At 41.0% G+C, this 25,690-nt stretch overlaps 1 protein-coding gene across 5 annotated transcripts in view; it reads left to right on the forward strand.

Annotated features, from left to right (window-relative positions):
* EPHA3 (EPH receptor A3) overlaps positions 1-25,690 on the forward strand; it is an 853,173-nt gene that overhangs the window by 813,529 nt on the left and 13,954 nt on the right. For all 5 annotated transcript variants that reach the window (XM_069204910.1, XM_069204911.1, XM_069204912.1 and 2 more), the window contains exon 16: positions 20,131-20,286. In XM_069204910.1, coding sequence (XP_069061011.1) covers positions 20,131-20,286 — 156 coding nt within the window. The remainder of the gene's footprint in view (positions 1-20,130; positions 20,287-25,690) is intronic.

Below are 25,690 nucleotides of genomic sequence, written 5' to 3' on the forward strand. Positions count from 1 at the left end.
GCAAAACATCAGCTCAAGCTTTAGTAAAGGTTAACCAGTCTTTCTTTAATTCAATGAAAAAGTGCTGCTTGAAGTGTCTATATGCTACAAAATCTGAGGTCAAACAAAACAAAAAACAATTGTAAGGTACTCAACATTATACCAGGGGCGTTGAAATGTAAGTGTCTTAAGAAGCGTGTCTAAGAAATCTCCACAAGAGACTTGACCTAAATAACTAAAGGCATGCCCGAAGACCTGTGAAATAAAACCCTGTGCTTGACAAATACATACATAGAGTAACAATAAACAAAGATTAACCAAAATCATCAGGCAACAAAATAAATATTTAAAAGTTTATAGAACTCTATCACCTGTGCTCATACGCAGTAAGATACTTTAAGAGGTAAGATTATTAGTAAGTGTCTCCTTGATAGTTTGCTTTTGCTACTCTTATGGAGCCAACGGTGCAAACGGTATATTTTGCTTATTCATTTGGAATCAAATAGTCCCGTGGGCCTCAGATATTAGTTTGAAAGCAAGTGTGCTTTGCTCCTGTGTCATTAAGTGGGCTACTGGTCCCATTGCTATGCAGCTCCAGCTCAAAACAAGCAGGTAGATTTATTCAGCCATTACGGGACAGAATAGAGGAACGCATATGGTCCTGGTTGAATGTAATTTTTTTGTTTTGCTGGAACTGAGCCCTGGAAGGCTCTTGTTCATTTAGAGCATTAGTAGCTTATTTTTCAAGAATTCATGCCCTCTTGTTCCTCCCCAGCAAAATGTTTTTTTAATAAAACGTTCAAATCTAACACACTCCATTGGTGAACACCTTTCAATATAAAAAAAGTTTTGCACAAGAAAACCATCAAATTACAGTTCTTTGAATGACAAAGGCCAAAATACCAACTTCATGCCTGCCTTTTGCCTTGGTCCTAGTCCTGGTCTTCAAAGGATGTATAAGACTAAACCCAGCAAATTACACCTATGAATGAGAGTGAATGGGGTGGGTGGAACTCGTGGAATTTGAATCTATGGAATTTCGCAGAGTTACATAAAAACTTTACAAGATTTCACAGAGTTCTGCTAGTGGCCAGGAACAGACAAGTTGCACTGCTCGTGCTGTGATTTAGCACCGGGAGCGTGTTCCATGCTGAAACATCAGCGTGAACAGCGCCACACGGCACACCAGAAGGTGCAGCTACTAAAGCTGATTTTTCTGCAGGTCAGGCAGATTTTCTACTCAAGTGGAAGCCTTCTGACTATGAACTGTCACATCCAGCTGTGTTAGAAAAATCTTACTGCATGTACTCATAGCAAAGGAAAATCATGCTAGAGGACGTCAAGCATCACTTGTGCTCATTGACTTACTGTTTTGTGCCCCCTTCTTAATGTCACAATGGCCCTGGAAGATAGTGTTCCAGGGACCTCTCAGATGCCTATGGAGGGGACTTGTGGCCCCCTCCCCTATAAAAATATTTTGCATCCCCCCTCCAGGGCCCTGACCCACCCCATAGCATGGGAGCATGTGGTTTTCTTTTTTTAAATGTTGTATCGGATTTGTGGATCCTGCACGCCTAGGTGGGTCAGTGTATCGCTACCCAGCCCCATTATGTTTTTTTTTTCATTTTTTTAGGACTGAGTCCTGAGTTCTACGATGGCTGCTGCCACATCGTTGTTGATGTGGTGGCAGCCACTCAGATCTCTCCATGAGATCTGTCTGATCCATGTATCATCTGCGATGTGAAATGTACATTTTTTTTTAAAGTTAATTTCTCAAAAACTACTAAATGGATATAGACCAAATGTTTCTGAACCTAGACGTCACTTTCTTCCCAATTTGGTGTAAATATGTTCAAGTGTTTGGCTGTAGCTTTGTCCAAAGTTCACATGGAAAAGTAAATGGGGAAAATATGATTTGGGCCCCCCCTTTTTCTCAGCCCTAGTTTGATGGATCACCCTGAAACGTTCCATGCACTAATTAGTCAAAAAGTAGCACTTTTTTTGGAAGGTTTTGTGAAGATTTGTCAAATGACGCTATAGTTATTAGCAACTCAAAAAAAGACATTTCCTCTGTAAACATGGTCCTAACTATAATTACCCATGGCAACAACCACTGGGTAGTATATATATATATATATATATATATATATATATATATATATATATATATATATATATATATATATTAAACACATAAAAAAATGACCAGCGTAAATACCTTCAAAACTTCCTAGTGATACTTACCTTCATGATTATGATTGTGTTGTAAAGGGTGCATGCCCATTTCAAACTCTGATGCTGATGGAATGGACAGGAAGCACCTTAAATGCCCCTTATTGGCTGGGCGGCAACACTGAGTGCATGGAGGGCATTAATTCAGTGAATCCTGCCAATAAAACCCCGCCTTGGGTTAATGTCACCAGGAATCACCAAAGTGACAGGTCTGCAATGCTAGCATTGCAATAGGGACCTACTGTCACAAAAGAAAATGTTTATATAAAACTGAACCAGCTCCTTCCAGGTATACACGAGATTTTGGAGGGAAAAATTTTCACAAAGAATTCTGACTTGCCTAAATGTGGTATTATGAATAGCACCAGCACACCACAGAAACTACCTCCAGCATAACAGTGGTACAAAGACGTAGCCACCAAAGTTTAAAGGACACCCTTAGGGTGTTTGAGAAAAGGGTGAGTGGTCAGAGAAGGTAGAAGTGCAGAAAGGAAGTCAAAACGATAGAAGGCACAGTATAACAGAAAGAGAAGTGCAGCAGGTAAGAATAAAGCACCAAAGTTACCAATAGATGTTGGAAAATGATAAAGCCACAGATTGAGCAGGAGAAAGTTCAATTACCTGCGCATTCTTGAGTCTGAATTTATCTGATGACTTTTAGGCTAGAACGAAAACACAGCGCACCCCCTTTTTTCCTATTGGAGGGACCAGAAGCACAACGATCTTCTATATAAAGATCTTCACCCCCTGGAAGGTACCAAACCTTTTTTTGAAAACAAAGGGCCAGATTTACAAGGCCCTAGCGCCTCTTAGCATCAAATTTGAGGCAAAAATGTTGCCACAAATGTGGTGCTAACGGGACACTACGGTAGCGCCATATTTACAAGGTGGCACAAACTAGGTTTGCACCACCTTGTAAACCCTTTGCACCACATCATGCATAATATATGCATGATGTATGCAAAGGGGGCATTCCCGCATTAGAGAGTCGATAAAAATTGCGCAATGGAATCTACAAGATTCCATTGTGCCATTTCTAGCATCACTTTTAATGCCTGCCTGCCTGCTTAAATCAGGTGTCAAAAATGAGGTTCCCATTGATTTCAATGGGCCTCTTAACACTATACTCGATTAGCGTAATTTTTGTGACACTAATCCAGCATAGCATTACAATGGGGTCAAAAAAATGATACTATTGCCCCTAACATGCGCCATGGTGCACCGTAGTGCAAATACGGTGCTGCCATGGTGGCGTTAGGGGATTCAAGGGGCCACAAGAAAAATGGCACATCACTAGTGATGCACCACTTTCTTGTAAATATGGCCATAAGGGTGTTGATTCAAAACACAGGGCTTTGAATGAAGATGTCAGAAGTTAAGGGGATGTAAGACTTCGAAACATTGGTCAAGTATCATGTTCATTAACAGCTGAAAACCTAAAGATCACGCAGTAGGGAGGTTGGAATCATGATTTCCATCCGAAAAAGCACACCCGACACAGGCCTTATTTAGATAAACATTAGTCATGTGAGCCTTTAATGTGGAAAGGGTCAGGAATCTGGTTGTTATTGTGTAAAAGTTAATTACATTTAGTTCGTAAGTGATTGTTCAGAAAGAGACAAGCATCAGATTTAATATAAAGCAGGCTCGCAATTATCTGTTCCTTAGTTATACTTTTGAGTTTGGTGTCCAAGTCCTAGCCTTGGACGTGGGGCGTGGCGGTCGGTTTAATTAACTGGTAGCAATGCTCCACTCTCTGGGCACATTGAGAGTTTTAGTCGTAGCTCATTCTTTACACCCGCACCCCTCTGAGGTTGAAAAAAGCATAAACATTCCTGTACAGGCAGTAACGTGATCCTGTCATGTAGAGATACTACTATGGGGCTCTCCTCCGCCCAGACCGCATGAGACTGATTGCTCGCAATGGATACAAGATGATATGGAGACCATATTCCACACTACTCACTCGGACAGCCTCTGCAAACTGCCCGACTCAAAATTAAGCTTCACAGACCTTTGCCTTGGTATTTTTGACCTGGTGACTCACCGGGAGTACAGTTATTCACCTTGCACTACCTTGGAGCCTTTAGAAAGCCCCAGGCCTGCACACCACCATGGGCTAAATACGTGTTGACTCTCCTGTCTTGGTGAAGAACTAAGAATACATTCACTTTACTTCACATTGGATCTCTGTCACCAGTTCTTTATTAAGTAGATGACTCTTTCTACACTTATACATTGGTTGAATGTCTATTTGCTCTCAGATGCTCTCTGTAACAACTGATGCATGTGTGATAGTAGTACTTATTACTTTATTTTTATGTACAAATGACCCCAAATCTTAAAATAACCCACACTATCATGTGATTAATTTATTAGGCAAGTTCAATCTCGCAAAATCCCTGTTAATTTTATTTACGCTTGCACTAATTTCATATTTTTCTTTTGTGTGAAATTTTGTATGGGCAGAAAAAGTATTGCACAAACTGTAAAACTAGATGTGTGCCCTAATAATGCTTATTGTGTGAAACTAAATGGATAGCACTTGACGGGACACCTAACATATGATGTTTATGCAGATGACTGCTCACTCGCAAAACATGTAATTTTCACAAGAATTAGATGTGTTTTGCAAAGAAGAAAACAATTATGCAGTTCCATCCACCCTTACATTTGAGTGGCCTTTGATTTCCAGATTGCAGAACCCTAAACAATGTAGCATTTGTTCCTTACATGCTAAGACAAGTGAGACATTATGAAGCTCACAGGCAGCCATGGGTGCAGATGGAAATGTGAAACAACGCCAAAGATATGTGGATGGGTGGTATAATGTAATTTCCCTAGAGCCACCACGCGATTCCCATGATTTCTTTTTAATGCAGCAGTACTGATTTATGAAAAGGCCTGGAAAAGACCAGGAAAAGCTCCGCAGGGTGCTGGTCGCAGCTGCCTGGGCCAAGCCCCATCTCATTTGTCTAGTAAAGTGTGAGCTCATGGCGCACACCACCCAGCTCATAAATTTCGGGTTCAGACCGCTGTCTGGGGGTTGTGTCCAAAAACGCAGGGGCCTGCAGATGCTCAGAAACCCCGGCATTCCCCTGGTGCAAGCGAGGAGACATCACAGACTCTTCACAGCAAGAAGCAAATTCCTTCTCATTGATAAACTGTCCAGATGTCCTCTCGGAGGAGGAAAGTAACTAATTCCTGCATGGAAATCTCCGAGAAACCCTGCCAGTAGAAAATAATACCCTGCATTACCGGACATAGCAAGGTTACTCGCATAAAAAAATGAGGTCACCTGCTTTTGGGTGATTCTTTGATCAAAGCAGTGAACATAACTCACTTGGACCTCTCCGATCCCTAATCCTATGTCCTGTTCTGTTTCAAATGTGCTTCTACTTATTTTACACACTAATAATGTCACAATAACAAAGATTATTTTATCATATAAAAAAAATACAGCAAAACAAAGAACAAGGGGGGCGAAGAACACCTTGTTAGCTGGTTCCTCGGTAGCTGGCTTTCGCTCAGAGCCCTGGGCTCCCACCCAGGCCTTGGCACTTGATGTGCGCCCCTGCACTTATCACCTCATCACCACGGCGCTCTTAACCGCTTTGCCACAAACGTAATAATGTAGCTCTATGTCCAACGTTTCTTATAAAATGCTACATTTATAAATAATTCCAGGGTTTTAAACGAGAAAACCGGTGAGGTGATGGGTGCCGTAAAGTTAGCGTGAGAGCCTTCCCATCTTTTTCTGAAACTGGCCAGAGCAGAGCTCATACTTGGCATGATGTCCAGAAGGCTGTATGTGGTCTTTTTATTGCTACTGTACTTTTGCTGGACAGGAATCTCCTTTACAGCAGCCCACGGTGTCTGCCAGGTCACGTTCGTTCGAGAGTTTGTGGGTCTGCAAGCGTGGGCGGGTGTGCACTGATCAGAAGGCCCATGTTGCAGTCTGTGGAATTCTATAGTTTACTGTGAATCAAGAAAGGGCCCGCAGAACTCTACAGTTGTGTTCATAACGTTTGTAAATTAAGGTGGTTGTCGTAAGGTCTGCGATCAGACAAGCTCGTGTTAACTGTGATGTAGTTATTATTCACCCTCACGGCGATATTAGAAATTAATGCTCTTTAAGCAGGGCCATTGGAATTATGGGTCAGTGGAGGACCGAATTATGTGACGGGTTCGATAAATTATTCTACAAGAAAACGCGAAATATGCGGCACGGTAGCTTGTATTTTGTGAAGGTATTACTGCTCTATATTGTCATTTTTACACAGGTTAACTCTGTCTGGCCAAAACCTTCGCCACATTCATAAATATTTGGCACAGAGCTACAGCACAAGCAACAGGAAGGGGACCAGTAAACCTTTGGAACTGTCACTCCTGCTGCACGGCATCACCTGTTGCAACGTTTTTGATCCGTTTGAGCTAGAAACATTTTTTTGTTGTTGTTAAAATCTGCTGATGAAGCACTAGATGATGGATTATGTACCAAATGTGTCCATAGTTATGCAGAAAACACTACATCCGCAAATTCACATAATTCTAGTGGTCCTGTATATAAGGGATGGAGCCTCTATTCCTTATGTCAGATTGTAAAATGCGTTTATTGTTCATGGTATATTCTTCTCAGCGTCTATGCAGAATTTATAAGAGAAGTAGGCCAGCAAGATGGCTGAGGGAGTAGAACACTAGCTGCTTCAGTCTGCAGTCATATGCAGGGCTCTAAGTCCTGCAAGGACAACGTACCCTCGGTCCTTTTTAAATGTGGCCATCAAATTAGCAATATTAACACCTATTAAAAACTAGGACTTCTCATGAAGTGAAATGCACAATACAATTATTATTACCACCCTTCTATAACTATCACATAGGCATCACTTTCGAATCTGAATATCTATGTGGAATATGTAGATAAATGTAAATGTGGACTAATGCTTTATTCAGATATGAAAAACCAGAAACTGTTCCAGTTCAATCTGTTGCACAACTAAAACTTCAAAGAGTCAATTGGTGGGTCTTGGAACTGCCACAGGAACTCACTTGTTTCAAATTTTCAACTCGGTCCATATTTTAAAACTCATCCCAAGATGCAGTTCGTCCTACGCAGATCACATGTAATGTTAATGAAGATGGTGCATGAAATTGCTTACAAAGCTGCGTCATGACGTCAGTCAAGTATATAGACAAGCTTAGACCTGAAGTACAGCTAGGTGCAGCGGGTGCATTGGCACCCGAAACCAGACTCTTGTACGGCCAATTAAATTAAGTCTACACAAATAATCTTCTTTGTTACCTTTTCTCTACACAGGAACACAATTGCACTTGAAGAATTCCATTCTCCTAAGCCCTTATCGGGTGTCCCCATAGTTTTCCTTCCTGGCATGAGAAGTAACTCTTGTTCTTCATCTGAGTATCATTACAGGATGGAAGGGGCCTGAAAAATGGATAACCACAGACAAATGTATTTGTAGGTGATGACCACTTTTGCTTGGCACACATCTTGTAACGCTCAATCTTCCTGCTGCTGATTAGAGATCTTCGCCAAAGGTAGACTGTCAGTAGGATTAAATCCCACCTGAACAGATCTGCTTATCCAGAATCGGCAAATCAGGATCAAGTAACTTCTAACAACAAATCTGTGTGCTTTGAGAATATTAAGTTCCATTACATAAACAAAAACGGTATAAACTGGGCCCTTAGTCCCTACGTTCTGGCGTTAAGGGAATACATTTGCATGATCTTCACCTGCTTGCATAAATAATGAATTGAAAACAGAAAATGCTACACTTGATATGGTGTAGCAAGTATGGCAGTCGGTAACAGGGGCGAGAAAATACTATTTATTATCAGCTTGAAGCGCAATATCGTGGGTCAGTAGGGCATACGTGCTCAGTTACTCCTTAATGTGTAAAGAAGGATTTTTAAGTGGAAGAAAAAAAAACATTAGTTTCACTGACTAGACATTAGTGTAGGCTGCCTAAAATCAGACTTTGCCTGTTTCAGATACAGCGGTTTTAAGTCTGACAAAGGATGAGGAGTGCACACGTTTTGTCGGTGATTTTCTGGGGAGGGAGCACTCGCACATTTGCTTCGTATTTGGCAGCATTTGTTTGGTGCTCGTAGACAATTATTGACACAATCATTCATCCCTCTGGGAATCAGAAAATGCAAATTTGTGGTAATAGCATGTCTCAGTGGCCCCAATTAACAGAGTGTTTTCTTTTTTAATTTATGGATTTAGTTCAATGTAAACTTAATTTTTTGATATTTCTTGTCGTTTTATTGAAATGTTTTTAGATATACATTCCTGACCATGTGGTTAACTTAACTTCTGAAATAATAGGCTGCAGCAGGTAATTTGTTATTTAGTGGATACTATTTAATATTTGTAACACTTTTAAGTGTGCAATAAACGTATTATGAATGCGTTACTGAGTACACAATACGTTTCACAGAGTAGCATGCTGCACTTGTTGATATGAGTGTGTCTGTAATCTTGGGAGCAAATCTGACTCACTGACCACTATTTGCTAACATCATTTGTTTGGCGCAGGTAGACAATTACTGACACAACCATTCATCCCCTAGGAAATCAGAAAATTCAACGGTGGGGTCACAGCATGTCTGAGTGGCATTGACCCTCAATTACCTGAGTTAATTTTTTGATTTATACCCCCAATTTCCTGACTGTTTTTTTTTATTTTTTTATTTATGGATATGATTAAATGTAAACCTTTAAATTGTTGATATTTATTGCTATTGTGCTGTAATGTTTTAGATGTACTTTGTTGGCCATGTGATTAACTTAATTATAACGTCTGCAAAATAGGCTACAACAGGTACTTTGTTATTTACTGGGAATATTTAATCTTTGTAATACTTTCATTTTAAGTGTACAATAACGTATAATGAATGTTTGATTGAGTACACAATATGGTTCACGCAGTAGCTTGCCACACTTGTAGACATAAATGTATTTGTACTCTAGGGAGAAAGCCTGTCTTACTGGTCTCTATTTGCTGCCATTGTCCGGGGAAAACATATTAATCAAAATGAGGGAGCTAGGCACACACCCAGGTCCTCCAAATTGATCAGAGGCTGACTGTGCTGCATTGTACTGTGAAACCAACCTCCTCGAAACAGGCACAGGTGTAACTATCAATAATGCAGTAGGTGCATTGGTACAAGGACCCCAAGCTGTAACGGCCCCACTGCACTCCAATGGAAACTTTTTTATCTTTCAAGTACTGGGAGCCCATTTCCCTTGCCTGCATTAGGACCTAGGGTTTCCTTGTTTCACAAGTCCATCCAGTTTGCGAATAAGAACTGTGCTTGGATTGCCTTACATATCTGCATATTCCTTTGAGGGTCAGAGGCATACATAGGAATATCTTGGAATAACAGTAATAGCAATATTCTGATGCTCATGAGTTCTGTGCTTGGATGGAATAGGGAAAGAAATTATGGTGCTTTGAGTGACAACAATCAACTCATCACTCCTTGAGTGATCTGCGAGTGTAGGAGTACCACAATCAAGCACACTGAATGAAAATCACAGGGGATTCATATTTGACACGGAGAACTCCCTTTATCCCCCAAGTTAATATTGTGCTAATGTAATCAACTTTCAGGTTTATCTACTCGAGAAAATCCTTGTACCCATATGCTCAGTGGAGGTAATATGACCCCTTTTCCACTCAGAATGTAACCTCGTCATTTAGAATGGTCTGTGAGAAAAGATCATGCCAGGCTGCAAAGTCTTCAAAAGTATGCTGCTGGGTTTTGCTTGAATCAAATAATGCATATGCACAGAACCTGCCACGAAAGTGCTACTTTGACTTCCATGGATGTGAAAATCACGTTCAAAGTTCTTAGTACTGTATCTAAGGCCTAATAAGCAATAGCTCCAGGAAGCCAGCAAAACTAGCACTTCACTTGAGTGGTGAAAGTAACAGAAGCTTACCCAGTACATTTTCAAAGAGAGTGATCATGGCAGTGCGGCAGTGGGAGTGCGTGCTTCCATACTATAGAGTGCACTGGATCCAAGCAAGGAAGCAGAACCTAAATATATTTCACGAACAGCTAAAAAACTTGAACTCTTCTAACTCACCCCATGAAAATGAACACATCAATCATATTTCCACCTTTTCCCTTAGATAGATTGCTAGAAATTGTGTCTCTAGTTGGAAGAGGTATGACCCCTGTTCAGGTAGGGACCCCAATCCTAGTCAGGGTAAGTCAGATGCACACCCTAAATTAACCTGTGCTCAACACTGGTAGCATGTCACAGAGCCATCAGGTGTAACTTAAAAGGCAATGTGTAAAGTATTTGTGCAACACTTCATTACAGTAACACAGTCAAAAGACACTACAAAAAGACTCCACCCCAGTTTAGAAAAATAGAGGATATTTATCTGAGTAAAACGAGTCCACAACCACAAAAATCCAATAAGTAGAAGCTGAGATTTGAATTTTTAAGGATTAGCAGCCTGATTACGACCTTAGTGGATGGGATACTCTGTCACAAATGTGAGGGATATCCCATCTGCCATATTACAAGTTCCATTATATTCTATGAAACCTGTAAAACGTCTGGCAGGATTTCCATCACATTTGTGACCGAGTATCCCATCCGCCAAGGTTGTAATCAGGCCCTAAGTGGGAAAACAGTGCTTAGAAGTTACTAGTATTCAAAAGGTTACTTGAGGTTGCTAGAGACCAGTGCAAATCCAAATTTCAGGCTGACCTCGATGGAGAGTAGACCAGTTACAGAACCCTTGCAGGGTCTGCTGAAACAATACCTTTGAAGGAGCTAAGCGTAGCTGTTGAGGGCACAATGCATTGGCTTTTGTAGAAATCAGCTGCAGAATTCACTTCTGAGGCCCAGGACTGAAGGGGACACCTCAGGCAAGGGTAGGGCTCACAGATGGCAGAGTGCAGCAGGAACAGGACAGTTGCAGGCAGTCTTTGATGTCCCTGAGACTGCGTAGAACAGGAGGCAAGCCAACAAACCCTTGGAGAATCTTTGGTTCAAAGATGTAGAGAACAGGTCCAGCCCTTCTCACTCCAGGCAAGAAGCAGCTAGCAGCAGGCCAACACAGCAAAGCAAGTAGCAATGGCAGTCCCTCCTTCAACACAGCACACAGCAAGCAGTAGTCCAACACAGCAATGCAGTTGCGGAAAGGCAGTCCCTCCTGGCAGCACAGCAGTTCTTCTTCCTGGCAGAATGTTCTTGGTTTCAGTAGAGTTCTGATTTGGTGGGGTTTGGAGTCCAGTATTTATCATTTGGTGCCCCTGTTCTGGAAGGTGAGAACAACAACCAGAATTTCCTTTGAAGTCCACAAGGTCCCTGTTCTTCCCTCCCTGGCTCCAGACACTCTACAGGGTGTATGCAGTCCTTTGTGTGAGGAGAGGCGTAGCCCTAATCAGGTGTATGTGAGGCAGTGCTAATCTCTGCATCCTCATCAAGCCAGTTAATGGCCCATTAAAGCCCATTAAGTCACATCTAAACTCCTATTGTGTGTGACTATCTAGTGGGAATGCACAAATGGAGAGCTGTCACCAATCCCAGAAGTGTATTCGGAGACAGGCAGAGGCACAGAATGGCTAAAGTAAAAAAATGCCAACTTTATCGAAGTGACATTTTCAGACTTTACCATTTAAAATTCAAGTTCACCATGAGTTGTGATTTTAAATTGTGAGTCCAGAGACACCAAACTCTACATTTCTATCTTTTCCCAATTGGAAGTTACACTTAAAAGCAGCTTCAAGGTAACTCCAATGTTAACCTATGGGAGAGATAGGCCTTGCAGTAGTGAAAAACAAATGTAATCGTTTTTCACTCCCAGGACATGTTAAACTTACAACCACATGTCCAAATTGTTAAATACACCGCGCCTTGTCCATATGACTTACTAGGGCTTACCTTTGGGGTGACATATGTAATAAAAAGGAATGTTTGTGCCAGGCAAGTGGGTGCAGTTGCCAGGTTGAAATGACAGTTTAAAACTGTACACACAGGCTCTGCAGTGGCAGGCCTGAGACATGTTTGAAAGGCTATTGTAGAGGGTGGCACAATCAGTGCTGCAGGCCCACTAGTAGAATTTAATTTACAGGCCCCGGGCACATGTGGTGCTCTTTACTTGGGACTTACAAGTAAATTAAATATGCCAATGGTGGACACACCAATGTTACCATGTTTTAAGCAGAGAGCACATGCACTTTAACACTGGTTAGCAGTGGTAAAGTGCCCAGAGTCCTAAAGCCAACAAAAACAATGTTAGAAAATGAGGTGGAGGAAGGCAAAAGGTATGGGGGTGACCCTGCAGAAAGAGCAATTTCCAACATAGATGCTTAGACACACCCACAGTATTCTTAAGTAGCTGAAAGACCGTGGGCATAGCAATAAGAAATCTCTTAAGACCTCGAACACAAGAACAGTATCAAAAGCAAGATAGAAATATAAACCTTCAGTGTACAGAATCTATACTTTTGACTCAGTGGTACTTTTGATTAAAAATATCACAGTTACCTTGGCCGAGCCCCACATGTGCGCTATGGCTGCAAATGGAAGCTGGAAATAGCAGTCATTTACAATTGATCTAAATCCCTTGTATAGAAATGGAGTTGAAGGGCTCCCTAAACACTGTCACTCAAAGTAAATATTGTGACAGCCTTGGTACACTAGATACACATATTAGAAGTAAACAGTAAGTGAATTCAGAAGACATTCCAATACAAGTCAGCAGGATGGAGTAGGTTCATGGGAAGGGTAGAGATATGACTTCAAATAGTTAATATCCACTTCATAGATCAAGTTAAGAAATTTCACCGCTGGGGAGTCTGCATTTGGCACAAGAAAGCTCCAAGATCATAAATGAAATTGTAGGGTCTTAAATAATGAAACATATCATCCAAGTAAATTTTGATTTAAGATGCAGAGAACCTCAGCAGTTTCCAGATCCCAACTGATGGCCAGGTGAGCAGGGAAACATGAACCAGAACATTAGCTGTGTTCCTGGAAGGGGCTTTACTAAGCATCTTCCTTTAATGGGAGACTGTCAGGGAAAAAATTTGAAAGTGCACATTGGATGCACATTCCAAGATGGATGTCCGGAGCAGGAATGTGCTCTGACATGCTGTCACATTCAGCTTGAGAAGTAGAAAGAGATTAAGAAATGTGTGCTGCATGTGCACTTTCAGTTACAGTAATAACAATCTATGAAATAAGGCAGGGATGTCTTCCAATCTAGAAAAAAAATGCAGTGCATGTTAGACCTGAAGACAGTATCCTCAAGTATGGAGTGAGTAAATGAGCGGTTGAGAATTTGGAGGAAAACATTTTGCAGGATTGGAAAATAGATCGACTTAATACTAATTATCCTAGGAGCAGGGCTACTGGAAATATGTGATGTGCGGCTGCAGTATTTTTCGTATAATTATAGTTTTATCACATTTGCCACATAATCTATCATCTGCTGCATAATCTGCAGATTTTAACAAAAAATGCTTCCAGCTCAAATGGTTCAAAAGTTACTAAAATACAGTGAAACATGTTGCTACCTTTGGAAAGCCCTTTCCCAGGGTTGACTGGTCACATTCCTGTTGGTTTTTGCTATATTGGGGTGTTAGACAGGTACTGCTGAGGTGCAACCAATACCCAGACAGTGTTCACAAGTGTAAACATGACAAAATAATGAAGTAATACTGGGCCAGATGTAGCAAAGGGTTTTTCCCATTCTGTGTCAATGGGAAAATGTGTTCGTACATATGGCCCACTGTCACAAAATGTGCTGTATTATGCCTCAGAACTGCCGCATAATTTGGTTGGCCCTTCCTTGCTGCATTATTCCAGTGGCCATGCCTATAGGTTATTTTCCAGACAGTGACCATGTAGCAGGACCTCTGCAAGGTTGCCATAGCCAAAGTGGAATTTTGAAAACCCTCTTTCATACGTGTATGCTCCACTTTAATGCCTTTATGGCAACCTATAATTCTTTTTGTTGCTCGCACCTAATCTGCCCTGTTCAGTATAACTTTGGCCTCTAGGCTGCCCTTCCCTATTCCACAATATACAACCTATGGTGCTTTCCTTTACCGCAAACAATTGAAAACAATTACAGTTTCACCTTTCATTTAGCAGACTGTGCAATGTTTACCATTAATATTCTCGATATTTTTATATAGCCTACATCAAGGATCACCCAGACTGGAGCCTACCATATACGTCAGACAGAGCAGTACAGTGTTTTGGGAGAGATTACCCGATTATGGGCCTAACTAGGCGTTCGACGGATGGGATGTCCCGTCTGTCAAAATTCCGACTAGGAGGTTGCTGCTAGACTGGAGGACCCATTAAGACTTTACCTCTAGGCTGACTGGTGGAAACATAGGTTTCCATCAGTCAGCCTAGTTCGAACGTGGTGGCAGCATTGTCTCTGGCTCATAATCGAGCAGGTGGCAATGCTTTTGCCTGCAGAGTGCACCATCACCCTAGCAATGTTCACTGTCTGCAAAGCAGACAGTGAACATTGTGAGGGTGCAGGGCAAGGGCCAAATGCATGGGCAGTGCAGGGCCCTCCCTGGGCTCCCCTGCACCTGTTCTCCACCAGCCTTTCCATGGCAGTAAAACCACCATGAAAAGGCTGGTGGAGAACCAGGTCATAATCAGCAGGGCAGCTCAGCATGCAGCGCCGCCCTGGCTGATTGCGACCTGCACCCATCGTCAACCCGTCAGGATCACGATCCTGGCAGAGATGGTGGTACCCTGGCGGTCTGACCACCAGGGTCTTAATGTGAAGGTCAGACCTCCACAGCAGTGGCGGTCCTTACTGCCACTGCGAGGCTGGCTGTCTCAAGACTGCGAGCCTCGTAATGAAGCCCTATGGAAGCTAAGTTGTGAGGAGTGCAGGGGTGTGAGCTCATTATGGAGTGAGACAGAAGGATTTCTTTTTACAGAACTTTAACTAATACACGTTTCTATCATAGTGCACACTTTTACATTTTATTTCAAGCACAAGACAATTAAGGGCCTGATTTGAAGTTTGACATCTGGAGTACTGTCCAGAGGATGAAAAAGGATTTTACGTCTGCCATGCTGACAGTACTACATCCTTCAAATTTAGAGAAAATTCCCAGCCAAGCGGCCATCTCTAAACCTTGGAAGAAAGCATCTAGGTTCTTCCCAAATCTTCTGTGCCACATTATTTCGAGCACCATAGTAACCCTCATGTCTTGATGTCCGTGCTTTGGAGCAGTTTAACATGAGGCACTAGGGAAACACATCAGGCATATACTATAACTGGTTACTTGATGAATACTCCTCTGCAGCTTCTTTGTGTACCTCTCAGAGCATATATTACAACTAAATCTATACTGCTCATGCCCATGGACCGGTTGTTTGATGCCTGCTTCTATGGTTGCTTCCCTGCTGCTCCTGGGTAAAGCCTGAATCATATTTACTGTGGCATCTGGTGGTAAACTACATTTTATGTGGTGCTCCCTGACACTATGGGTGGGCTGCTCAGACCATAAACCTCAGCAGTTTGTATATCTGCCCAATTCTATGGGCAAGGTATCAGTTGCTCCTGGGTGTAAATGTGATAGATCCAGTAGCTTATTACTGACTTATGTTGCTGGTAATAGGTACCACATTTTTTAATGGCTGTTTTGTGGCTTGCTTAAAGACATTTTATCATCTAAGCTAGAAACCCTTAATACCACTATTGCTTTATGGGGCCTGGGTCTATAAGAAAAGTGTACTCTGTTTGCTGTCTGGTCGTGTATGGTCTAAGTAAATGAACTGTAGCATTTCTGTATGAGCTTGTGGTATTTCTCTAGCACTTCTGTCCGTGGCATGCAATTTCAAGCTTGGCAAATCTTTCGATTTTTCCTCTTTTCCTCTTGGAAATAAAATCTAAGAATTTAGTTGGAAGGGTCAAGATGCAAATACGAAGTTAAGAAAGCTGTTATATGCATTTTGCCACATGGTTGTCAATGTGAAATTGCACAATCAGAGCTTTTTAAAGTTCCAACAAAACAAATAGGCTGCATCCAATCTTTCAGGAAATTTTACTGACAAGTCCAGATCTGCCTCCCTTACTTTCAAAATACCTGTTGGAGAAATTAAGGTCTTATAATTCCTGGTGATGATACGGCACACCTACCACAACAAGAAAATATTGGACTATCTTGCTTCACTCGCTCGCATGATCCTATTCGAAGCAGGCATATATGTCTCACTATGGTAATCACTCACCAGCACAGAAATTACCCTCAGTCGGCGGAGTGGCGGAGTAGGTTTGGGCCTTCTATCTAAATGTTGCATATCAGCACTTTTTTCCCACAATTTATGCTGTGGTTGTACTACTTCTTGTCACACCTTCCCTTATTCACTGTTACATCTGTTATGTACTTGCTTCGCACTAACAATAACTGACATATTCATTTAACCAAGGAGCACAGAAGCAAACATCTAATAGAACATAGCTATTCGTGATAAGAAAAGCATGTAATGTGTTCACTTTCTCACACAGAACTCAATGTGAGACAGCTGCAATTTTGAAGTGATTACTTATATTGTTAAAATGAATCAATGTAATATGCAGGGCTTTTTCTCACCATTACATCTCCTAATGTTGTTGGCCAAAACGTTCTGTATTGATAGAAGTGCAAGTAATCGAATGTCTTCACATAGAATCTGCTCTGCATCAGGCACAAAAGATGAGCCTGCATGTGTTCTCCATAGATATACCAATTTCAAGTAAAATCTCCTACATAAATGAAGAATAGCTAGCAGCCCTTCTCGTTGACCTCTCTACGGCATAAAATAAGTTTAACATAAAACACTACTCAACCAAATGCAATAGTGGTGGGGGTGTAAATGGCATTTTGTTGTCATTTTGGAGTGGAGAGGACCCTTTTTCACAACCTGCGGCCAAGAGATCCAGCTTGGTTTAGTGAAACAATCTTGTCCTGCATTTCCCAGAGCTTAACAGATCATCAATCTTCATTACCTTTCTACACAGTACAGTTTGTTAACAACACCCAAATCATCCAACATTGACTCTTGGTGCTGAGGAAATGCCCTAAAATGTCTTGAGCTTAAGCTTATAGAATGAATAAGAAACCTCTCTGTTTGAACTAAGCATCGGATTAGAAAAGGCATCTCAAGTCACCACCATTTGACCAGCTCCATCCCGAGTGGAAAACATGAAAAACCTGGAAGTTGTGTTCATTGTCAAGATGCCTTTGGACCCTACTCAAATATTATGATGCAATAAGCAATGTACCAAACATCTGTGCCAGAAAATTGCTCTCACTGCTTTCTGTTACCTTCCCTCTGAAAATAAGACTGCTGATCTTACCAAGATAGTACTAGTACAACATTGTTTATGTTGATATACCAATACACAAATCAAACATATCAAAGGATCTATATTTCGACAACCACAGTGTGCATCAGCACACCACCTCAGCATTGCTTCACTCGTGTCTGGTACACAGTGCTCAATTTGTAAAATAATAAGTGTTTTTTTCTCAGAAGGCAGAGGCAGGTGCCATCGAAGGTCAGGATGCTGAACCCTAGGCTGCATAGTCTTAATTCCATCTCATGCCTCTTTAATTCACCACCAGACACTCCCCGACTCTTTATCTCACTTTTCCAGATTATTTTTTATCCCTTGTGTCCCTTTCTTTCTACTGTTTTTTTTTTTTTACTTTTTCTTCTTCTTTCCTTCCCCCTTTTGGGTATTTGGGTCAAAGTCTGTTAAGGAAAAACAACTGCTGGGCCCTCAAACAACATGGGTCCCACCTTCAACTACTGGCTTAAATTAAGCACTGCTGTTTAGTCAAAGGATTCAGTTCAAGGTTAAGTGAACCATTTACAAAGCTCTCTGGCATCTCATTGACATTCTAAAATCAACTTGAGATTACATTCCCTCCAGAAATCTCAAACTGAATGAAACCACACTAAAGTGCTTTGACTCATGAGAAGGAAGCAGCTTGGAGGGAAAGCCACAAGATTCAAGAAACCCATGTATATAAACTTGTAGAACCAAACGTGTGACCTCAACCAATTTACCACAAGGCATAGAAAGAGCAGGAAAACAGACTTTTTTGGGAAGCTTTGGTGAATACAAGTCACCTATAGACTATCTTACAATTTCAGGCACCAGCCCAGCACTTAACAAGCCAATTACCACTGCAATTATGAGGTTCTTTCAGTTCGGGGGTGGAGTGCAGCTACATTTGACTCACCAAGAAACCAGTGAAATTACAGTTGTGAAAGACAATACTCACATGAACGATTGGAGAGGCCATAACATTGGTCCCCTTAAACACTTAAACACCCCACACTCTGAGGTAGATAGAGCTCGCTGCCAGCACTTTAATTACAAATTAATAGAAAAACTCCATATTTATCAATAGATGTATCTTAATTCAATTAATAATAGGTAAAGAAGTATAGTTCTTTTTTTCACACACCACACTATCAAGAGCAAAGATTCTAGATAAATCCAAAAGTTGTAATGACCCCTCCACCCATGTTTACAAAGCAGTACAATTATCATGATTTTGTCAGATTTACGATAGGATCAAATTAAGAATCATTTCAGCAGAATAGAGTTGGATGACCAGTGTACCTCACACCTGCTGCACCATATTTAATGATGACAGAAAACTGTGTCCATTGCTTGTTACTTATTGCAACGTCCTCGATAAACATCTGGAAACCTGTGTTGTAATTCTTTTTTTAAAGTATCCGCAAATCATCTCAACCATCATTTTAATGCAAGCCATTTTAAAATGAGCACTGTTGCAACTAACAGAGCGTGGAATTTAGGTTCATATTTACACAGAAGTGACGAGGTGTTGAGACAAAATTGACAGCTCCACACTGCGTCACTTCTGAAATGCAGGGATGCGCTGTATGTATACAAATACAGTGCACCCCTGTGTTTCCTGTAGTGCTGGAACTAAATTTAGCTGCCAGCTCCAATGCAGGCATCCTTGCACCATAGAGCAAGGGCATCTGCGTTGAAGGGAATGATTGTCTATTCCTGCACATAAATAATCTATAATGGCAATTTGCTACTTCAAAGTGTGCTGCAGAATGTAGCAAATCGTCATTATTGAATGAATGTTTATGTTCAGGAAGGCGTACTTTCCTGCACATCAACAATCATTCATAGGGATGTGCTCTTTCTATGTATGCTGCAAAACGCAGCACACATAGAAAATGCAAAAACAAGGAGCAATAAAATGATTTCTCCTCATTGTGCCATGCTATCTCCACCCCAGGGGTGGAGTTAGTTTTTGATGCTGTCACAGATTTACAAATTCTTGTCAATCTGGGCAGCGTTAAAAGCAATGGATGTTGCGGTGGAACGCCCATAGCACCACCCACTGCACGCCCCTCTGCTGCAGTAATCTGCGTCGGAGGGGCCCATATTTACAAGGCGGCGTTAAGCCCCAAAAGTGACTTAGCGCTGTCTTGTAAATAAGGCTCAGTGCACAGCACCACCAGAGCGACACAAAAAGTGATGCTCCCTTGGCAGGAAGGGGTTATAAATATGCCCCTGCTTTTAAAAACGCCTAAGTGCATTCTAAATTAAGCTCATCTATGGTAATGGTTGAACAAATTAGAGAATAATGTTCGAATATATATCATACAGACAACACGTTTCATGACTCACAGCCACATGCTCAGCGGCTGCAAAGTTTAACAAGATAATTAGACTGAGCTCCGCAGAGCCGCAGGTCTGAGCAGATGAGGCATCGCTGGCAGATAAATTCCACACCTGAACAGAAACTGCAGGGCGCCTGGAAGCCTCTGCTGATGCGAGTGCGAAGTCGAGTGACAAAACCTCTTTGTACTCACCTCTACCCTGTCTTGTGTGTTTTTTCCAGGCCATCAAATCTTTTATTGGACCAAACCAACATCGATGTTGCTGCCTTCCGAGTGTCTGAAGACTGGCTCGACGGTGTTCGAACAGCGCAGTGCAAGGGCGTCTTCACGGGAGTTCGATATAGTTCCTGTGAGACAATAGCAAAGATTTCACCAGAGTAAGTGAAACTATTTTGCACGAAATACAGGAATAGCATACCCACTCTAAACCACATAGATCTTAGCACCGATATGCCATAGCCTACATCACATATATTGTTCCGGTAAAACTGAACACCCCCCCCCTACCCCCCCATTGCACAATACTGATGTGAAGCAGGTTGTGTACTGGAAGGGCACCTTTCTGGTGTAAAAGAGAACTATAGCAAACTTTAAAAAGCTTTGAGAAAAGTAAGCTTTTCTCACACTTTATGCGAACCTTTAGGATGCATAACTTTTTATGCAAATCCCTGTCTGCCCTTTTAAGTAGGGATTTACATTAAAACCCATGGGTGCTTGCAAAGGAGCGCTGAAATACCACTCATGTTTACCCCCTTGACGCAAAGTAGCACAAAGTCATGCATAGCAATACTTTGTATTCCAATGCAAATCGTTCAAAAATAAATTCCAAAATCAATTTTGCACTCGTTTGCATCACTTTTGTGACTTGAATATGGCTCAGAGTGTTAATAAATTTGGCCCAAATTCTATACTACATACCTAGTTTCATGTGATTGGATTCACAATTAATGTATTTATCAAAATACCAATGCATACAGTGCTGCTACTGTTCTTTTGGTAGCTTAATAATTGATTCAGTCATTTCAAACTCATACAATGTCACCATGGAAGGGATCGAGGCCTACAGCCTAAAGAAGAGGTGTCTTACACTGCAATTATAATTACTATCCCAAAAATGCATTCCTTGTTGTAGAGTCAATTTCAGTTAAAAAAAAATACATATTATTTTTGCAATACCTCTGCATCTTTTATTTTTACTTTGACATATTGTTTTCCTCCTAGTGCCCACACCTGTGCATTCAGCTGACAGAACGGGCGTATTTGAACTGAGTTAAATACTAATGAATTGTTTTGAAGCAAAAGGGATAGTCGCATTTAGAAAAAAGATTAGGATAAATGGAAAAATATACAATAATAAGCAGTATACTTTTCAACATGGTAGAGAAGAAAACACTCTTAGGTAGGATCCTCAAACTTATGTTCTGCAAGGGATGGTCGCCATACAGTTAGCAGCAGTGGTATTTACATTTATTTTTAGTTTGTGCTTTGCTTGTAATGCTTTTGGAACTAGAATAAAGCAGCAGCAACCCGTTCCCTGGTGTGTGGGAGAAAGTCCTTCACGGAGGGCACATTGTTGCATCTAGCCTCCCATTTGCATTATTAGCTGTGCTAGAGTAACTGTAGATTACACTTGATGGACAGATTTAAGAAAAGTGGTGCTGCACCCAGTGCAGCACCACTTTCCTTGCACCCCTTAGCGCCCGCCCCCATGTGTGCGGAATATTTAAAATACAGCACACCATAGCGCAGGGTAAGGGCAATTTCCTCAGACTTTTTGATGCTATTGATGTTCTGTTCAGGGTTAGCACCAAAATGCTGGTGCTAACCCCAAGCAATACATAGGGGCCCATTGTAAGAAATGGTGTGCCACTTTTTAACGCCTGCTGAGAACAGGGGTGAAAAACGCCCCAAAAAATGGCCCAAGGAAACCTTTTAGATTTCTTTGTGCCATTTTTTCGGCCCCCCACTTAAGGGGGTACACCCCCCCTGCATACATTATGCCTGGCACAGGCATAATGTGGTGCAAGGGGTTACAAAGTGGTGCAATGAGTGCATTGCACCACTTTGTAAATCTGGTGTGGCGATTTTGGCCTCGTTGGGCCACATTAGCAGACAAATAATGACCCTAATGTGTTGCAAGAAGGTGCTAGGCCCTCTTAAATATGGGCCTGTATTTCCCTGGTTGATCGGTTGCATAGGGAACATTTTAGACTGCTCACACTCCCAGAATAATTCTCTACAGTTTTGAACATTTTCAAAGCACTTAAGTATGACTAGAGATACTCAGCTGAAGGATGCAGGGCTGAGTGGGCCCCTTTCAGCAGGGCTGGATGGGCTTCTTTCAGTGCTCCCTTTAATCTCTCAGGAGAAGGGTGGGTGGGTGTCTTCTGGGTGGAGTGGGGACATGGGCATTGCTATTAACTTTGCAGCCGGTGTAGTGACACAGGGGTACATAGGTCCAAGAGTTAACCCATTTGGTCTAAGAGGCTCCCCATTTGTAGCTGCATCCCGTTTGTAGCTGTTTTACTGCTAAACCAGCAGATGGACACCCATTTTCCTTGCTTGCATTAGGACCCATGGCACCCTTGCTGCCACACTGAGTGGGGCCCATTAGCAATAGCGCAGTTACACAGAGAGTGGAGCAAGCACTGCATTCCTTCAATTGTTAATTTCACTTTTTCTATGGCTACTGCCATATGTACTTGCACTGCTACTTACCCGTAAGCTGCTGCAGAGTACTCTCTGTGAGTAGTCTGTCCAGGACCTAGGCACTGGGCTTGTACAGTGTGCGAGCGACCAACCCCTTGTCCTGTGGCACGATATTCCTTGCAAACTGCCTTACAGGGATCACTACCATTCTTGCAAACAATTTTTTCATCTTTCATGTAAATACCAAGAAAGGCAGAAGCCACTACTAGCAAAGCGAACGTCTGACATCCATAGCAGAAAAGAAAATAGATTTATCTTAAAAAGCATGTATTCTATCCTGCAAATAGACTAGTGATAGATCGTGCATGGAAATGGTGGTCAGTAGTTCTTTTGATCTTTTAGGAGCTACACAAAGAGGACCAAGAATCAATATGGAAGTTTGGTAGTTTTACTACAAGTTAGAAATTGTATTGTATTTGTATTGTATTGTAATAGTATTTACATAGCGCTTACTACCCCTGATGAGGCTTTGAAGCGCTTTTCGGTGAGGAGCACACTACTCCGGAACACAAGAGGAATTAGTGGTGGATTAGTATAGGGACATATTAGTACAGTTTTAGTATTATTATGAGTTAATTTGAACAGAGGATATGTGAGTTTGTTGGTTGGATTGACTAGAGTAATGGAGGGATAGAGGAGTGAAGAATCCAGAAGCGTTAATTGGGAGTAATAAGATGAAGCTTGGAATGAGTAAAGGAGAGATGGAGGAGGGAAGAGTCTGTGGAAAAGGTTAGGGAGATCATAGTAGCAGGAAGGGTTTTGGATGAGTCAAAGGTGAGCTAAATGGGGGAGAATTTAGTATGGTTGTTTGGGAGATCATGGTAGTAAACTGAGGTTTTTGGTGTGCTAGATGTGGAAGAGGAGGGAAGAGCTTAGGCAGGGTTATTTTGGAGATGATAGTAGTGGAATGGATTTGGGATGAGTCAGAGTAGGGATGGAGGATAGATTGATAGAGACATGACATATGGTGATAGGTAGACAAAGTAAAGCTTACAAGAGAGTACATTTATATTATTTTTATTTATTTATAATTTTATATATATATATCTATGTATATATTTATATATAGATATATATATACACATCATTATTTTTTAGTTTTCTTTAATTAATTTATTCATTATTATTTTAGTTTTATTATTTAATTTACTTATTTATAATTAGAATTGTATTTATAGATTTTATTTTATTTATTTTTATTGTATTTTTCTCTAGTACAGTTGGACTAGAGTAATAAATAAAAAGATATGTAACTACATAGTCAGGGAACATATGTTCAAGGAATATAATAATGGGTATAAAAACATGGGAAGAAAAGTAGTATTATATAAACACAGACTTTCAAGATCTGTAATATTTAAAGTTAATTAATGAGTGTACTTTTCTAACATTTATTTCTTTCCTCAATTTTTGAATAGTGAAATGCTTGTGATAATAAAACATTTGATCAGTTTGATATAAAACGAGAGCAGGGATTCATAAGTATCTAATATAACAACTTATCTAGAAGCTATCCAGTGACATATGAACATGCTAAGCATAGAATAACATACACATATATATGTATATACACACACATACACACATGCATACACACACATATACACACACACACATATATATACACACACACATACACACACATATATACATGTATATATATATACATATATACACACACACACACACACACACACACATATATATATATACACACATATTATTTATATATATATATACATCCACATACATATTTAATCATGAGTAAATATACATTTCTTAAACAAGTTTAAAGAGTATGTGTGTAATTTATTGTTTTGACACAGTAGCAATGCATTTTTCCCAAAGAACTATATATATCTAGAAAATACACATAATCAGATTAAAAATATTTATCAACACAGGGATATGCAGTCCATTGCTGTTTGAATATGGTGGTTATGAAGGAAAGAGCCAACTCTTAAGTAGTCTTCTGAAGACAAAATAGTTATCCATGGATCTTACATTTGGGGGTAATGAATTCCATAGTTTGTCTGCTTGAACAGAGAAGGATGTACCACCTAGAGTCTTTTTCTTGTATGGTCGTGTTCTAAGGCGGGGTGGCAATCCTGAGCGGAGATTTCTTTGTTGAATGTATTTGGTTATTTTGTTTCTGATAAAAAAACGGTCCTGTTCCATGTAAAGCTTTGTGGGTGATAAAAAGCAGCTTGAAAGTGAATCTTCTGGCAATGGATTACCAGTGTAGTGCTCTCAAGGCAGTGGAGAGGTGGGCTTGTCACTTGACATGTAATAGTAGCCTGGAAGCAGAGTTCTGAATACGTTGTAGTTTTTTCATAATAGATAGAGATGATCCATGGTAGAGGCCATTGGCATAATCCAGTTTGGATAGTACAAGAGAGATAGTAGCCTGCACCCTGTGTGGAAATCCGAGGTGGGGGAAGATGCGTCGCAGAGTCTTCAAGGTGATTAAGCTTGTTCGTGCTAATTTGTCCAATTGGGCATTCATTGTTAACTTGGAGTCCATGGTAATGCCAAGGTTTTTAACTTCCTCGGATAAATGAGGAGGTGGTCCGAGATCATCAGGCCAGGTGCACAAGAGGTCATAATTTTTCCAGTCACCACATATGAGTATTTCCGTTTTGGAGCCATTTAGTTTGAGATGGCTCCAAGTCATCCACTGGTCAATGGCTCTGAGGTAACTGAAGATTTGTGAGTTTTCAATGTCTTTGGGGCATTCCAATTTAAGTAGTATTTGTGTGTCATCTGCATAGTTGTAGCATGTGAGTTGAAAATCATTGATCAGTTCTGATACTGATATGATATAGATTTTGAAAAGCAAAGGTGAAGATGATGGATCCTTGGGGGAACCCTGCTTTTGTGAGGTATGGTTTGGATGAGAAGGGGGGAGAATAGATAATATTAGTTCTGCTTTGAAAGTAGGATGTAATCCAGTCAAGAGCAGTCCCTTCTATGCCGGCTTCGTGGAGTCTTTGGATTAGGGTGTCATGGTCAACCGTATTAAAGACAGTCAAGAGGTTCAAGAGAAGTAGTACAGCAACTCCATTGTGGACG

Source organism: Pleurodeles waltl, chromosome 8 (genome assembly GCF_031143425.1).
Source record: "Pleurodeles waltl isolate 20211129_DDA chromosome 8, aPleWal1.hap1.20221129, whole genome shotgun sequence".
NCBI classification, from domain to species: Eukaryota; Metazoa; Chordata; class Amphibia; order Caudata; family Salamandridae; genus Pleurodeles; species Pleurodeles waltl.